Raw genomic sequence first — 18,214 nt, forward strand, 5'->3', positions numbered from 1 at the left:
TAGATAAGACAGGTGCAGTGTAGGAAAGAAGCTTATAACTACTGTAAAAGGCAGAAAGACACATAAAAACAAGTATTTTGGTTTTCAATAACACCCGTGTGCTCAGTAGATGGTGCTACTTATCTCTGGAGAAGGGTGCCCATTTCATTAAACATGTTCAGTTCAAAACAATAAAAACCAAAGTAGCCTTGATGCCACAGGGAGATGTGAAATGTTGTTTCAGAGACAAGCCCACAGGTTATATTTAAAGTTTTTTTTATTCAATAGATGTAAATAAGTTCTTAACTGCAGCACAGTGTCTACTTACAAATATAACTGAATCACCCTAATACAATTTCAGAGATGTGCTGAATCTGAACCAGAAGGAAAAACCGTCTGCATTAAACCCAACTATCAACAGAGCATTCATATGCACTACTTTGCATATAATGCCAGCATGTTACATAACAATTTGACAATTGATTTGCAGAGGGCTTTTCTAAAGGATTGGCACTCCGGTGGCTTAATGATTAAGGATCCCCAAATCTGACATCATACACTCAGGACATCCACATGATTTTAAACAGGGACTTCAGAAAAAAATACACCAACCATTCACTCCGCCCTGATAAACACCAAAACATTAAAAAAACAACAACATTTATATGCACATCAAAAGGAAGGCTTTTACACTTTGTTGTCATCTTATTATTTGTCATTTTCAGGAAAGCAAATTTAAAACCATAACAAGTTAGTTTCTCTATAAATTATAACTATAAATTTCTTCCACTGACACACACGCCTACACTTGGATATAACTTACTGATGTGTAAGCAAAACTCTACTACTGCACAAAAGAGAGAGGCAACATTTGTGGCTGATTTGCTGTCTCATAGCTGCAGTCAAAGCTGTCAATATCAAAATTCAACTTCTCAAGGTTAATGAGTGACCCATAAAATAGTTGTAACATACCGCTGTGTGCGTTTTCAGGAATGTGTATGTCTGCATCATTAGCAAAGCTTCTGTGTTAGTGGAGTGTGTTGGGCTAGCATGTGATTCGCGTAGCAGCGAAAGGTGGGTGAGGTCAGGGGCTGTGGCTGTGGCGTGGCTCAGTACGGGACTCTGCTGTGGCCTCAGCCTCGTGGTGCATTTGGCTGAGGTGTTTGACAAGGCTTTCCAGTTGAGGGTTTCCCCCAAGCTCCCCGATGAGGCGGTAGGCCTCCACTTCCAGGTCCCGCAGAGTCTGACGGGTGTAGGCAAACGAGCCTACCTTCTCCAGGTAGTCCACACAGTATCGTTTGATGTCCATGTTCTCTGTGCGCTGCCTCAGGATGTTCTGCACCTGGGTGCTCTCCGGACGCGACCATATGGCATGAATGGTGGGAAAAGAGAACTTGCCCTCGGTCAGGTCCTCACAGAAGCTCTTATTCTCGCTGTACTCGTGAGAGCTGAGGTTGGCGTAGTCGTCACGGATCTGGAAGAAGAGGCCCAGCGTGTCCAGGAGGGGTTTCAGGTCCTGTTTCCAATCCGAGAAGAGCTGCATCAGGCCCACGGCCAGGCCAAAGAGCCCTCCAGTTTTCTGCAGCACCATGTTGCGATACTCCTGCTCTGTGGGACAGGTGTAGGTGTCCCTCCAGTGGATGTCCAGGCCCTGACCACGGTGCAGCTCCAGCAGCTGCTGGGTAAACACTTGGACAGCCTCAGGGTGATCCAGGGTCAGCACCTTCTCCAACCCCAAAAAGTAGACGTAGTTGGCCGAGTTGATGACGGAGGGAATGCCATAGATGCTGTGGGCAACGGGGAAGCCTCGCCGCAACTTGGAGCTGTCCTCGATGTCGTCTATGAGCAAGCTGGCGTTGTGCAGCATCTCTGTCACTGTGATAATCACCTGACACAAACAAAATGATTATTAAATTACATGATTATGCAGAAATGACAAATGCATAGTTTGAGAGTGAGTGTGACAATCATATGAGCTTTTCCATTTCATAGTATAGAACACGTTTTGATGTTTTGCTGTACTAACTTTTGGGAATAATGATACTTAAACTGAGAAAACCCTCGCCCTTCTCTTGACTAGTAACACAGACAGTCTGAAGCTCTATGTAAATGATGCATTACAACTTGTATACAGCAGAGGGTGCCATGTCAATACTCTTGCCTGCACTGCTCCACTAGTGGATCATCAGCAGACAGAATAGTTGTTGCTGAAACTAACCAGGCAGTCAGAGAGTTCAGCAAAAACACACTCTAGACTGGGACCGTTTCAGATTCAGAGATTGATAGGACTGCTGTTGATGTTACCTGGTCTGCTCTGAAACTCCGAGGTCGTGCCTGAGGGAGAGCAACAGTGGCTCGATGAGTTTAGAGGATTCACATTGTTAAGCAATTACATGCAACACCACAGGGCTTAGCACACTTTTGCCTCCTCTAAAGAGAGAATGACCTGGGCTCAGTACAGAGCCATAAGTGATGAGTGTATTGACAAGCTCCAACAGCTTTACTGTATTAAAGCCTATATCAACATTAACACACATGCACAACTGCGGTGAGTCAAGACTTATAGCAAACCGTCCTCTGTCCATCAGGAGGAGCCTTAACCTGACAACCAAAAATGGCTTTATTTCACATCCATGTTCAACACAAAACAGCCGGGGTTACTATCAGGTGTCTGCTGTCTTGGTCTCGCTGTGCAGCCTGCTGGAGTGCTCTGCTGATTTAAAAGACAAGTGGTGTGGCCTGGTAATGAAAGCTGTTTGTATGGGGCTGGGGAGCACAAAGAGAGGCTCAGTGGGTCAGGCAGATGGCCAAGGCTGGGCCAGTTGAGCAGTTTATCCGCCAAACACAACCTTTCCTGTGGCAGGGTCTCGACACTCGCTCACCCTGCAACCTCAGTGAGCCACTTACAAGAGAGGGGGGAGGGGGAGGGGTGTGTGGGTAAAGGTACAATGAATGCTCACATGAACGACAAAATGGAATATTATGCAGCCAAAAACACCCTCATGGAGTCGATGGTTCATTGCAAACCGACTGTGCTCTCTGTGAAGTACAATTCCATGTCATGACAAAGGAACAAGGGGACATTCAAGACAAGAGTTAAAATTCATGTAAACAACAGCGTCAGATACCAACAGCAGCTATGAAACCCAAACACAAAAAGTTTTCCGATTTTGGACATAGGTGTGTCTGCGTTCTCCAAGGATTCTGATTAGTCAGCCTGTCGCTGTATAATGCTGCGGTCTAAGTGCCAAGTGCCTCCACAAGACTTCATTGATTATCACCAGAGGTTACTGACCCAGAAACTCAGTGTTTGCCGAAGCTACAATCGGTGATCCATTAAGAACGCAGAGATTCCTTCACAACAAACGAGTGCACTGGGACCAATACATTGAGGGTAAAAAACTATGAAACAGACAAGTGAGTTATGTGCACCCATAAACCTGTCTCACATAGAGACTACAGTAGGTGCTAACCACGGCAAGTACACCTGAGTCAGACTGCAGGACTGTTAGAAGTCTTGCCAAGGTTTTAACATGGCCATACCAATTTTTGGAAGATGCTCAAGAAGTCACAGCATAATCTTAATCCTCGATTTAGGCCTATGTTTTGTTTTTTTAAATTGTGTTGTTCCTTGATTCCGTATCCCATCAGTTTGCCCTCACAATTTCCCACAAAGTGGATAATAGAGCCCGTAACTAATCAACTAACTTACAATACAGGCATTTCTTGCAGTGTTTTATAGACATGGTGGCGCACCTTCACTGTCATCATACAAAATTAATACACTTATGAAATCACACATTAACATTTAGAGAAAAGAACAGACGAGCTATTTCAGCAAAGGTCATATATTTAATAAGTGTGGCTATTGCTTAGGCTGTCATCTAGCAACTGAATTGATCACGAGATGAGATGTGTCAGGGTCTGCTGCAGCTAAACTACTTCCTGGGAAAAACCCTGCAATACAAATGTACTGTCTAGCCTGATCCAGACTTTACTGCAATACAATCTGCTGTTGTCACAACCTCTTATCTGCTCGATGTAATGATAACCCTCTAATACATAACAGGTTGTAGCCAGAAATTTCACCTGTTAAATAGGAATTACTGTTGTAACACTGTCCCACAGTTATGAGTTGCTACACATATTTGATATGCTAACCTGCAACCCAGTTCTAGTATCACTCTGCATCCGTCACGTTAAAACCTACTAGTACCTCAGAGCCCGAGGCAGCAGACATTCTCATGAAAGACACATGTTTTCAAAGTGAGAAAATAGTATATAAAAGCTAACCTTTCGACATTGTCACAGAGAACAGGAGGAAGCCAGTCAGCTAAAGGTCGCAAGGTAACCGATGTGAACAGGGGGAATTTCCTAAACCTCCGCAACCTGTGCTGTACTACACTGTAGAGAAGCACATATGGGGCTTTGATAAAAAATTCATTGCCAAGTGAATGAGACATTGTCACTGCCTCCATCTATCTCAAGGCACGGTTGTTTCCATGGCGGCGACTTCTTGGCAGCAGTGTGCTAATGGTGATGAGGAGTCTGCATGATGGGTTCAGCAGGAGTTTATAGAGCTGCTGCACGGGGGGGGGCAGAGGGAGTCATAGGGCAAGATTATCCTTTGATATGTGAGGTAAATTTAAAACCTCAACTACCCGCTGTACCGTAACAAGGCCATTCTGTCTGAAGTGGAATTATCGGGAGAACAAAAGTAGATTTGGTTTCAATCTGCATATGAATGTAGGCCAAATGAACTGCCAACTAATCGACATCAAAAGCTGATCAGTCAAACTCAAAACTCTAACATCAGTGTAGCTTTAACGAGCCTATGTGCACCTGAATTGAATATGGCAGCACTACATCAATCAAGGAATGCAGCAGCATGTAATGTAAAAATAATAATAAACGCCACTTTGAATGTTGAGTCGCTCCTTTTATAAAGACATACAGCCCACAGTAATAGTAGCAGTGTGAAAGCTGTGATTAAATACATCTCCACGGATGCAAAGTGTGAGATGGATACTGTAGCAGGGGGAGGGCTGACATCACAGGATTGAGCTATAATATTCAACAACTTTATTACTCCTCCACAGGACTTTTATTGTGCACTGGAAGATGAAATGGCCACAGGAGACACCAGTCTGACCTCTGAGCTTTGCTCGGGGTGGGGGGACTGTTGAACAGCAAACCTAATGAGACCTGACAGGCTGAACACTTAGCATTCTGCACTGCGAAAGGCATATAGATTCAGAAAACGCAGCTTAGTCTCCATATCTTCATCAGTGGACACAGAACCGGTATTCAGCCACAACAATGCTAATGCAATCAGTATAATGAGGCCAATGGCCTCCACTCCCTAAGCGGACAGTGGCGAGGGTGCTGCTCAATAAAGCAAATACATCCTAACTGGCTAATTTAAAATTAATCTGACTAAGGAAAAGCAGAAATGCCATTCAGCCTGCTATCTGTATATACACTCCAATATGTCTGTTGCAATCTAATCAGCCAGCATCCAAGAATGTGTTAAAACTCTGCTATGGATGAGTGGAGGTGTTTGCCTGGGAAGCTAACTGAGACTTGAATCTTGTTAATCCTTTGCTCACAGGGGTGATCAGGAACCCAAGAAGTTAAAAGAGAAGCAGTAGTCTCTCACTTGAGATGAATGTTGGTCCAGCATGTCTTACAATACACAATCAATCCCTAAAAATGCTGCCTAATAGTTCGTTGTCACTATCATTTACAGCACCATCTGGAATACACTACACAATAAAACAATTAGCTACCATGGCCTAAGTGCTGTCATTCAAAAAGCACACACACTCACATAGATTTGATGACTAAGACAGTGTGCTGCCTTCCATTATATCTCACTTCCCAAATAAAGTGTTACATGCATTTTATCATGCAATATTAGCATACAATAAACAAAAGGTAACTATCCCCATCATATTCAGGAATCCTGGGGAAACCCCTGGGTTAGAATCAACAGTTACTGCGACTATTGCAGTTATTACCATCAATTTAGTGTCTTCCTTTTTCCATCCAACTTTAAAAGAGAAATCTAATGTGACTAGAGGAAGAAAAAAACTCAGTGCTTTAGAGTCTGGGAATCAGACCAGTTTCTCAGAAATTGGCTTGACAACGGCTCACGTGCAGTCAGTTAAAGTGCTTAGTGATTATAATATAAAGACCACAACTCACTGGGAAATCTTGCTTTCACTCCAACCAGAAACAGCACTCTCTGGTTAGAAACGCAGGGTGATAGACACCATGCCTTATAAAAGAGGCTTTCCAGGTACAGATGGGATTCATGCTGGAATGTATTCAAACTGATTTTTATTAATTTCAGATGATGTGGAGTAAGAAAGGAAGGTGGCAGATGACAACATTCAAGAGAAAAAAGTTGAACTAGTTCAGCCAGTCGTCTGGCGAGTCGAGTAGTAGTAGGAGGGGTGGGGGTGGGTGTCACATGACCAGCATGTACATAAAGACAAAGACATGAGCACCAAAACAGGAAATAGAAACTGATATGAATGAAAATACAGTGAATTGAATTCAGTAAATAAACACATACACATTTAGGCTTTATCTACACAAATTCATTTTTCTAATCTTTTGCACATTATTTGCACCTGTGTTTTTTTTTTTTTTTTTAAAGGTATGGACACTATAACCTGTCAAAACACTAACTAATTAACTACACTCTACCATCATGACTGGACTTCAATCTTTAACTCTATGCAATATTTAAAAGTGTGAGAGTACAGAAAACCTATAATCCTGTTTTGCATCAGTGTTATTCATCTTTATGGATATGGTAAAAAACAGTTTTTGTCAAGTTTATTTATACGGCACATTTCATATGACAGGCGCAGACTCAAGTCTAGGCGGCAGGTCTTCATGGATTTGAAAGCCTGTGACCGTGTTTCTGCTGTATAGTGCTTAATTTTGTTTAGTTTAGTTTGTACTGTACCCATCAATAGCTGTTTGTTTTTTTTTTACTTTCTTTTAAAGAATTTTGATAAATGTTCTCTAGTATATTATTAAATAATGTTATTAATGTGCCAGCTGAGCAGTGTTAAAGCTGTGAGTCATGAGTGGACAACTTCAAATGAAACAGTATAAACAGCAACCTTGTCAGAAATGGCGAATAGAATGAGAATAGTAAGCCAAGGTGTTATGAATACATCCGCAGTAGGTGGGACTTTAACCGTAAATAGAATGATACGATACAATTAGACATTACTAACCACTGGACATAAATGTAACTCAGATGAGATGATAATGTTGGTCCATGTCTGATGGATGTTTAAGTAAACATCTGTTTCAATAATCAACATGTTTTAGAGTTATTCTGTCCCCCCCGCTAGTTTAAAATTGTTTGATGCAGCTTTAGCATTTAGGCCAAGATTTCCTTACTTTAGACAAGATCTTAAACGCACTGCAAACAAAATGCTTCCAACTTCAAAAGATTCCTGAAATCAGTAAGGGAAAGCTGCATTCTTTAACCTACAGATCAAACAAATGTATGTACATAGCCGTTTTGTTTTTGAAGGTGTCGCTCCACCCTTTTCATTTCATTCCACTTGATCCTCAGATGCATTAAAACCTTCTGTAATAAATCATAGATGCTCTGAGCTCTACATCCAAAGCCTTACATTCAGTTAGAACAACTGAGCTGACAGAACATTCATTATACTGGTTGCATTACAAAATAAACTGCCAATGCAGAATGAGCACAGCATCATTTCACCTTCCTGGACCCGTCTACTACAATAAACACGAGGCCTGAAATGGCCGATTTCTCACCTGCAGTTTGTCGTCTGGAACATTGAGCCAGTGGTTAAATGCTTGGGACAGTTTTGTCCTCACCTGCTTTCCTGAGAAGAGAGCGGAAAACAAAAGTTTAAGTGTTTTAAATATGTCTGTAGTATGCAAAGGAAAAAGATAAACTGTATTTGCATCTTTCACAATGAGCTCAGTCTACATTAAAAATGGGCTTTGGTGCTTAGGCTTCACTGAGATTAGCATTTTTCCCCACCTTGTGTTGCTGATATTTGAAAATTCACACTTTGCTATATTAACACAGCTGGTGCATGCATGGTTGCTACATATTCCCATTCTTGTTGTCATAACTTCATCTAATATAAATACAGTATGACGTAGGGCTGGGCAATAAAACAATAATGATAATTATAGCATAATATAATTTCCCTCAATAACAATATATCGTCAATAAATATTTGCTTTAATTCATTTGAATCACAAAACAAATTAGCACCTAATTTTTCTATTAAAATATTTATTTTGTTGAAAAAAAAAAAAAAGGAGGCCTGAAAAAAGATTAACTAATCATATTTGTTGAAAAAGATAATAGTTTTAAATGTTCTAACTCAGACTTGAAGTGATCCACTGTTTGGCATTATGTGTTTGTCACATTCTGACCATAAAGAAAAGTTTAACCACATAATTAACCTGGTTTCTTCAATTTTCAATCAGGAGCAAAAATCAGCCTTTAAACTTGAAATAAATAATTATTTGACATGTATCATGATAATTATCGATATCAAATGATATGAAATGTTTTTATCGTGATAACATTTCTGGACATATCGCCCAGCCCTAGTATGAGGTCAGACTGATTACACTCTCACTATTGACATAGACCAAGAAATAGCTTTATAAGAGAGTCCAAACAGACCAGAAATATTCTAAAATAACATATTTTAAAATATAATATAAGCAGTTATTTAAAGTAGAGCTGAACAATTTTGAAAAAAAAAAAAGAAAAAAGTAAATAATATTATTGCGCTTATTTTGACTAAAATTGCAATTGTGGTAAGATTTGCGATATTAGAGGGAATGATCATTTTTACATAATTCTTCTCATTTTCATTGAAAAACCTATTTAAATGATTATGTTGTGATTTTCGCAAAGACAACATAATTTTCAGTTTCTGTATCACTGATCGAAGCGTCCAGCCAGGTTTCTGAAAAACACACAATCCCAACTTTACTATTACACATCATCAATCTTATCTAATTTGGAAAGAAGACCGCGAACATAATGTGTAGACCTTTAGTGAAACTGAAGTCCAGGATCGGAGTCTCTGCTTGTAGCTTTTCCACCACGGAAGAGCCAGCATGAGTCTGTGCAGACCTCTCTGTGTGTCCCCTGCTGTCAGCTTCCGACTGCAGACCGCTCTGTTGGCACAGCCTGTCCGATGGTAAAGAAACTTCCCCCCGCCAGGGTTGCTTCTCCTGAGAGACGGGGATCTGTTTCTGCTGTGCTGTCATATCCATTGTTGCTCCCACAGAAGTGTTCTCTCTTCAGATGCTTGCTGGCTCGTCGTTTTAACTTCTCTTCTGACTCCGTTGCCACACACCTGCCGTCCGACACACCCCCTTTCCGCAGCCAGCTACCCTCCATGCCCGCCTTAAAATCTCTAATTCTCCAAGATTGATTTTCTGGCCCAGGGCACTGATGATTGTCTCCCGATAACAAAAGGCTATGATCAACTTATCTCTCCTGCATTCTCTTTGGACAATGCCATGCGCGCATTTGTTTGCTGAGGAGTGCCTCCAAAAACTCATGAGGATCGCATTTCGTCCAGAACCTAAAATCTTGCAAATGCCAAGCGTTTTTTGATCATATAGGCCATATATTGCGATTTCAATAAGATTTTGGTTAAATGTTCAGCCCTAATTTAAAGGTTGACAATTTACCCCCAGTTAATCCATTACCTCAGTTTTTTTTTTTGTATTGCAGAGCCAACTGCTAACATGCAATACAGACTGAGCACACACACAAACACACTCCGTTTAGGTAACTGTAGAGGTGACTTGGCTAGAATAACTGAATCAAAAAAGTCAAATAATTAAAGCAAAGAAGGCTCTGTAGCTGGCCTAAATCAAGCACAGGAAGTGTTCTGTTGTTTAAAGAAAAGGTTTAAAGGCCTGTTATCTGATTGCTCACTCCAACAATCTTAACACAGACTGGTGTGAGTACAAATTTAAGCAATAGATAGATATATTTATCAGGTACACAGCTTCTTCAGTGTCTCAATCTCTGTAATTTACGTCACCCACGTAATATACAAGACAGCATAGAACATCACCACATTGGAAGAAACATTCTCTACAGTAATGTTACTTACTACGGTCTAACTTTTATAAAGTGTATCAACAATCTTGTTTGTACCAACTGTTTCATTATCATCCAGTACATTTAGCTGTGCTCACATTGCTGAGCCTCCGATGAAAGATACACAGTAACGTTACTGAAAAGCGGCAGACGAGCTAACCCTGATGAATAACCTTGGCTAAATGCAGTAAATGTAACATTTTCATGTTGTGAGCATGGATTAATTCAACCTCAAGCTGATAAAATATATTACTGTAACATTGCTGTTGGAGTTTATCTGAGTTCCCAGCATGTTGTGTGTAGCTGTGTCCTTTTTTGTTTATAGCTACTGTCACACTGCCTTTTTTTCCTGGGAGTACTGTTCCAATATGCTGGCTCGCTGCACTGTATGACCTTTTTATATACAGTCTACGTGTATGATGCGGGAACGTTGAAGTAACAGAGCCTGAACATGTCTGTGCGAAAAGCCACCGTCGGCATGCTGATGTTTCCGTGTTGATTGCAGGATCTCTGTATGAAAGCGGTTGTTTTTCACATTATGCTTGCTCATGAGTTCAGGCGAGCACGCGTAGGAGCACACACCTGGTTGCCATCTTAAAACCACACTACTAGTGGCGGCTGAAAACTCCATAATGCCCCTTTAATGGGAAATGTTGCAACAGAGGAAACATCCCAACTAACTGAAACTCCAAGGACGTACTGTTCACCCAAATACAATTCTGGAGTTAGGTGAGTCACTTCTTCACTGACAAAAAGTGGCCAATCAAAACCATATAACTTAGGCATTAATAAAATAACATCTTTAACATAGTGAGACCACATCCTGTTACCAAAACACAGATTTAAAATGTAAGCACCATATTTGTCAATTGTCATGATTGTGTTCCAAAACAAAACATGTGAAACAAAATGTGAAAAACGACTGAACTGAATAAGTTAAATGGATTCATTTAAGTTCAAGCTTATTGTGCCATACTGTACACACTTACACGAAATAAAGCTGTATCTCCTCATAACACAAGGCAAAGTGTTATCTCCTCTCATCTCATGCAGTTTATGGTGAATGCTGGGTGCATGTTTTTTTGTTATTATGTCTGCAGCATGTACAAACAGCCTCTCATCACATTCGTCACCTTAGGCATTTTGCTGATGCTATGATTCAGTGTGACTAACATGACGATCCAGCGTGACTCATCAGCAGCGTATGTGGCTTTTGATGACTCTTAAGCTGCACGTCTGTGTGTGTCCACCTCATCTGCCACTCTGCAGCCACTGACATGGAAAAAGACTCACCTGGCAGCTGCAACAAGTACTTGTATGGTTCCAGCAGAATTCGCTCCGAGGCAGCTTCCGAGTTACCATCCATTGCTTCAAGTTTATACAAATCTATATTGGAGGACAAAGAACACAAGTGTAAAGAAAACCAAAACACAATTGTTGAAGACTGTCACAAGATAAATACATTTTTTTTACAGCCTCATAGAACTTTTATAACAAAATAAAAGTCAAAATAAACATGTTTGTTTTGAATAAATGCCCCTTTAATTGTTCTAAATAGGGAGAAACACTTAATTTATTAGTTTGCATGAGACAACTGACTGGTTCATGGAAAATGAAAAAAGCAAGGGTGGAATTTCAGTTTCAGCCATCTGGAACTTACAAAATGGAAAACAACAATAGTCCTAGTTTTTTTTCTTGCGTTAATCTCTCAAGACTTGGGATGTGAATTTTGAAATGGATAAATTCTTTCATACCAATATTACAGACTATTACACACAAAATAATTCATGAAGTCACATGTGTTCTGTTTTGCATTTCGTTGTACAATAAATAGTTACTTTCTAAACATTTGAGCCATCGAGCAATTGACAACCCCACTTTCTAAAGTAGGAGATTATTATTACTTTAGAGATTACAGGTGACCTGGTGTAGCAACAGTTTCAAGCTACAAAAGTCAGTCATCCCTCTGTTGTTGAGCTGGCTTACATAAATAATAGTGACATCACTGAGCTCTAGTTAAAAGGCTTGGTGTCTGCAATCACAGAGTAAACAGAAGTAGTGAAGATATGTATAATTCTAATTAGTGATGCTTGCAGCGTGTTCATGTTGGATTGCTTGTATCTGTAATTTCTCAGCACCAAACTCAAAGCTGGCTCTTAACTAACAGAGTGGGGAACCAGTGTTGAGCAGACAGAGCTGTAGTCGAGGAAACTGCAGAAAGAAGTGTGTTGAAATGACAAGAACGTTGTCAGCCCCGAAGGCCATCTTAGTGTAACTGACATCAGATACATAACTGCAAAAGCCGCCACCCACTTGGCAGCATAATACACAGGAACTGTGGGAGTGATACTTTTACCCACTTATTGTACTTTTCCTTTAAATAAGCAAATATTTGAATCACAGGAAATGAAACGAGAAATGCTAAATGAACTGCTCTAACTCATCTTAACCAGAAAATGAAGGTTTTTGGCAAATCTGATTAATATTTTCATGATGTACTGCACTGCGTGTCCAACGCATTTGAAGAGCCGTGAAATCCCCTTGGTGCATGGTTACACACTGACAACATGATGGGATAAGTTAAAACAATCACATTACTGTTGAATCACAGAAACCAGTGATGTAGCAACAAAAGTAGAAAGGCTGGGCTGCCTGTGACCATCATAACAAAAATCCCTCACGATCATTCAAAAAAAATGCTGATGTGCAGCAGTGTACGTTTCATTTCATAAAAAGGCCCAGACTACATAACTTACATCCAGGTTATATTATATTAGAAAGACTTGATATCTTGTCAGGTGTTATTTAGTCATCATTACTTTTCAAAAGCTGATACTGTGGCGCGTAGATGAGTTACTAGTTTAATAGGTACAAATGTACCTATCTAACAAACACAGCCCTGAAATACACATAATAAAACTTGTAATTTAGTGTTCAGTATAGTAATATAGCATAATTTCACTTTAATTGCACACTTAATATCATTTGGTGGGAAGAGATAAACAAATCTATTATACGCGTGTATCCTCAGATCATCTTTAACAAGTGCTTAACTACAATATTTACAATCTAATTTCCTATTTACATATGAGTTTTACTTTAAAACACAAGCAGCTACTCCATACGTATACTTGTAAAAATGTTATGATGACATTGAGACAAAAAGCCAAAAGTAGATTAGAGTAAGTAAAGTATTGTAGGAGGGACAGGTTTCTGAAAAATATAGGTTTTCCCACCATGTTAACAATGTGCATTCCTTTAAGTGAGAACAGCGACAATATTAATTACACATTGACCCAAATGACACATACACAGCAAAGCTTTAAATCTAAAACGCTGCTGTGATATTTAGCCTTTACTTCAGGTCACGTCTAGTGTTTTTAACTCCACCCACCTTGGCCGCTGTCTGACAGTCTGCTGACGCCAACGGTTCCTGTTAGCCAGGCTGCTATATTGCTAGCGTTGGCAGGCTAACATAAAAGCGCCGGTATACCACCGTTGAGCAGTTCTTTCTTTCTTTTATGAAATAAAAACTTCCACTTTAACGCTGGTCGACTAAGGCACACGATGTGTCTGCCACATACACACTTTCATACCGCGTTAGGTCCGTGTGTAACTGGCCAATTCACCAGATGCTATGTTAAGCTAGGACAGTTTCATCAACGCTCAATACAGACACTTTTAAATCAAGCTAGGTCTGTTGAGCTACCTATATATGCTTCGACTTCGCTACAGAGCAGGCGCAGAGTAGGTGGGGAATGTAACATGGGTGCCTCGTATATTGTGTGTGTTACATTTAATTTTCTACATTGCCCGGTTAAAGCGTTCAACTGTAAGAAGATCAGAAAAACACACCTCCGCCTTGTCGGGCCAGTCCATGATACATATCGAGCGCTCACATATGTTCCAAAACTGGGAGTTGTAGTTTTTTTCGTATTCTTCTCTCTGTTGTAAAAGCCGCCCAGTCGTACGCTTCATCGCGGATATTTTTCTCCTGGATCAGCCAATCGTGTGCTGATTGGGCGTTTCTCGTCACAGTGCCATCCAGTGGGCGAGCGTGTTTTCGGAAGAGGCGGGTCGACGTGCCCGTCAATCATCCTCAGGAGGAGGGGGGAGAGGATCGCAGAAAGAGCTAGGCTAGAGGAGCTACTCAACAAGGCAAACAGCAGCGCTCTGCGAAAACCACTTTTACCCATCCGCATCCAACATCAACCGGGGGCCAACGGACGACGTTAAAACCTGTCAGATGTCTCACGTAAATGTTCCGATGGATTACTAATACACTTTCGTTGTAAAACACAAGTCTTTCTCAACTTGACAGCATAGGTAAGCCTCCTTTTGTTCGACAAAGCCATCGCTATTTTGAACATTTTTACTAGCCTGCTTCCCTGCTGCTACCAAGCCAACCCCGACGTTAGCTAACTTGTTAACTAACGCTGCGATGTGTTTAGGGGGGTTAGGGAATGAATGAATTAGGCGACTGGACAGCGAAAAGCTGACGGCCGAGAATACAGAAAAAAACTTGGGTCAGCTCGATAACAAAGTTATGCTGTAGCCAGCCAAATTAAGCTGATGAGCACAGCGATATGCTAACGTTACTCCGGGCTCGAATAGTTTGAAGCCTGCTGGACAGGAGTGTTGTGTTGTTGAGCGGAGGAATCCTCGGAGAGGCTGTCGTCGAGGTGCGCCTGTGGTGTTCCCTAATAGCCGTCAAAAGTGAGATTACACGAAACCATCGGCGACCTGTTTACGCTTGACATCGCTGCGGGATGTGATTTGTCGATAAGCGACTCAACGGTGTAATTTAACAGGTAAATTACACTGTCAGGCTTTTCTTTTGTGTCACCAGGATCGTAAGCTTCTCACGATTGACTAGTCCGGTGTAGGCTGGACTAGTGTTATCCGTGTTATCAAGGAACTCACCCGTTTGATCAATAAAGCGAGGTGGACTATTTTCCCTCTGCTACAGAGCACTTGTGTTATTCACAATGCTGTGTGTGCGTGACCAGTATTTTGCACATTTCCGTAACTGGCAACATCCCCGCTGACAAACTGACTGTATCATTACAAGCAGAGCTTTAAATGGGCTTGACGCTTTAGTTACCACACGGTACCAGATCTTAGGACCGCGGAGAAAAAAAGAGTGCCGTGGCTCGGGCAGTGTGTGCATTATTGTTGGTGGTGGTCAGTCACTCACTTGCAGCGGCTGGTCTGGCAAATCGTCTGGGGCGGATGACATTGTATCCTCCGCGACCACGAGCCACCCATGAGGACTGCGACCTTGGCGTGCGTTATAACAATAAAATGTTGTAGGTATTAATACGATGTTGCTGCGTTACAAGTCTTGCCCGAGCTTGACCTTGTTGCGAACCGTTTCGTCGACTTGTTTCTTTGTCAGAAGCAACCTCACTCAACGCTACTCCGCGAACAGTCAGCGAAATGCCAGACCAGTCGATGAAGGGAACATTTTGTGAAGAAAGAAAGTGACTTTTAATGGTGCTGCACGGCCCATTCTCACTTTGTCCAACTTGACGCTGTTATTGCGACACAGCTGTGATATGACATTTGTATGAAGGTCTGGGGGGGGGGGGGGGGGGGGGGGGGGGGGTGTGTTGCCTGCCCATAAGCAGTGTTATTATCGCTCTATTTTTTGCTGTCGAGTGGACTCTGCGCAGAGAGCAGCGCACCGACACAAGGGAGAGAAGCGAAAACGAAAATGCACGGTGTCGGGGCGGTTTTTCTCTAAAAACCAAGAGATTCGTCTCCGTGAAAGGCATGGCTCTGACAGGGGCAGGTGAATTGCGACCACCGGTTACCGCAATTTCCAGTGTTTGTGCGCTGAAGTGTTTTCCTTTTTAGCCGTCTGTCAGCTACAGAAATGGCGTCATCCTCTGCTGTAGTGTTGGGATAGTCAGTGCAGTGCAGACAGCAGGCACACCACGCTGCCGTACTCAAAGAACCGAGCACCGTGCGGCGTTTACTGTGTTATCACTTTATCCCAAAGCACTTCATTATCCATGCATTTGTCTAGACCGAAGAAGGATGTCGTCTCCTTGGACGAGTTACTTTGTGTTTGCTCGCCCTTTGTAGCCACAAGCCAAGTCTGCCTGCTGCTGGCTGACTGACTGACTGACTACAGCGCACTGGGCATTACATAAACGGCTTTAAAGGCTCTGCGAATGAGAGTGATCAGCACTGCCACGGTTTTGACTTTGCAACACAGATATTTTTGGAGAATGTGGTTCGAAATCTCGGGCGCACATACCATCACCCCATGGTATTGCTTGGGATTATTTAAGCAAAGCATATTTAAACTTTTCTTAAATCTATTGGATTCAGAATGAAACCCGCTGTCCCTACAATAAGATTTCATGTGCAGGCGATGTGTTTTTCTAAGTCATGTACAGTGTGTGTCTGCCGCCCAGCTTTTTCAGGGCATCCAGCTGTGTAGCAGAAGAAGTGATGTCATCATAACACAACAGTGTCTTGTTGTGTCAGACTTGAAGTTGGCACTGTCAGTAATGCCTAACAGCTTCTCCAACCTCTGTTTTCAGCCTCAGCTTCCTTACACTGGTCACCTAGAGGACTCATAGAGAGATGAAGGTATGTTCATTCATTTTTCTTGCATGTGTTTAATGTTACTGTCACTACTCTTCTGCATTACCTACCGGGGCTTGTTTTCATTTATCTGCTGGACAAACATGGCCTAACCAGGCAAATCAAACACACAATGTTGAATGTGTATTTCATATTCATGGCTTCATCATTCCTTCTCATAAGGCTAGTGTGAACTTTTACTAAATGTCAATTTTGCTTTTGTTCAAACACAGCCAGGCAAATATATCGGGACGCAGGCCAAAATAATATGTTTATTTGATAAGCATGATATTGAGTTTCCAGTGGCTTCAGCTGTATTTGTGAACACAAATGGGGAACTGTAATTTTGATGTTATGCTTTGTTGTGCAATGTTTATTGAATTAAATGCTGAGATGGGGCCTGGGCATGTAGTAATATGTGAATTTCATTAAAAAAGCTGCTTTATAGAAAGTGTCTCACCTGAATACATCATAAATGTATGGGGCATAATAATACACGAATAGCTGAATAAATTAGCGGTGAAATTTTGATAATATTGAAAAAGGCATTTCTTTCTCTGAACCTCAATTTGAAAGAGTCACAGCTGTCATAGTTTTCAGGAAATAGGCTGTGATTGTGGGATTTAATCTTATAGTTTCAGTGGATTGTAGTTGTGGCTGTTGTTATGCCTGCAGGCTGTTGTGTCTTGACTTGTCATTTGCTGCTATGTGAGCCATACAAATAGTCATAACCTGCAGAGTTGTTTCACTTTAAATGAATTGGTATGACATACCGAAACTTTGACAAGAGTGTGTAAATTTTTATCTGGCACACATAATATACAGGGCATGGGGGGGGGGAGGAGCAAAGAAAGTGGAAGATGTGAGCATTTTGATTGGAGAGTTAGTGGTGGACAAATTAAAAGCTGCTCTAGTAATATACTGTAGTCTGGCCCTAATGATGCTATGCTTGTTGTGGTTAATAAAACTATACCACCGCGCTCACTAGTAGATTTGTTAACAGTCTACCAAATAATCCAATTAAAATGCAACCTAAAGCATCATGTGATGTGGAAATGGTTCCCAGCATTCATTCATTGAATGTTGTCAAAACCATGGGAGACGAGGAACTCATTCTGTTACAGAGCTTTACATTTCCTCATAACCATTTCTGCTGCCTGTATGCATACTAGTCCTACTAGTAGTGCTGACATGAACATGCCTGATGATTTGTGGTTATGTAATGAACTGTTTGTGTCTGAGGAAGACAATTGGCTCCTGATTGCCATGACTACAAATGCATTTCTAATCAGTTTTTCGTTAATGTGCGCGGTTCGTGCAAGTGGATCAGATATATATATATATAAAATGAATTGTGATGGTTCACTCCTTAGCTACATGAAGCAGTTGTGTTTAATACTTTTTTACCAGCAATGCATTGCTAGACTTTTTTTGTTGCCCTTGGCAATCCTTATATTTGAGCCCTGCGAGTGTCTAATAAAGCTTAAT

The 18,214-nt window shown here is 41.3% G+C and overlaps 2 protein-coding genes across 6 annotated transcripts in view; one reads left to right on the top strand and one right to left on the bottom strand.

Moving 5' to 3' along the window:
• Positions 1-238: 238 nt before the first annotated feature.
• On the bottom strand, positions 239-13,796 carry LOC123983806 (geranylgeranyl pyrophosphate synthase-like). Of its 2 annotated transcripts, XM_046070174.1 has the most exons (4): positions 13,524-13,796; positions 11,423-11,515; positions 7,795-7,865; positions 239-1,867 (listed from the first exon to the last, which is right to left on the bottom strand). In XM_046070174.1, exons 2-4 carry the CDS (start codon positions 11,493-11,495, stop codon positions 1,064-1,066), a joined length of 948 nt encoding a protein of 315 aa, XP_045926130.1. In that variant the 5' UTR covers positions 11,496-11,515; positions 13,524-13,796; the 3' UTR covers positions 239-1,063. The 2 variants fall into 2 exon arrangements, with proteins under 2 accessions (XP_045926130.1, XP_045926129.1); XM_046070173.1 differs by lacking the exons at positions 11,423-11,515; positions 13,524-13,796 and adding an exon at positions 9,063-9,325.
• Positions 13,797-14,095: 299 nt separating this feature from the next.
• Positions 14,096-18,214, top strand: part of arid4b (AT-rich interaction domain 4B) — a 46,852-nt gene continuing 42,733 nt past the window's right edge. For 3 of the 4 annotated variants that reach the window (XM_046070168.1, XM_046070170.1, XM_046070171.1), the window contains exons 1-2: positions 14,096-14,455; positions 16,684-16,732. In XM_046070168.1, coding sequence (XP_045926124.1) covers positions 16,727-16,732 — 6 coding nt within the window. In that variant the 5' untranslated portion in view covers positions 14,096-14,455; positions 16,684-16,726. Of the gene's footprint in view, positions 14,456-15,821; positions 15,924-16,683; positions 16,733-18,214 lie in introns of those variants that run through there. The other variant, XM_046070169.1, reaches the window with a different exon arrangement.

Source organism: Micropterus dolomieu, linkage group LG15 (assembly GCF_021292245.1).
Source record: "Micropterus dolomieu isolate WLL.071019.BEF.003 ecotype Adirondacks linkage group LG15, ASM2129224v1, whole genome shotgun sequence".
Taxonomy (NCBI): Eukaryota; Metazoa; Chordata; class Actinopteri; order Centrarchiformes; family Centrarchidae; genus Micropterus; species Micropterus dolomieu.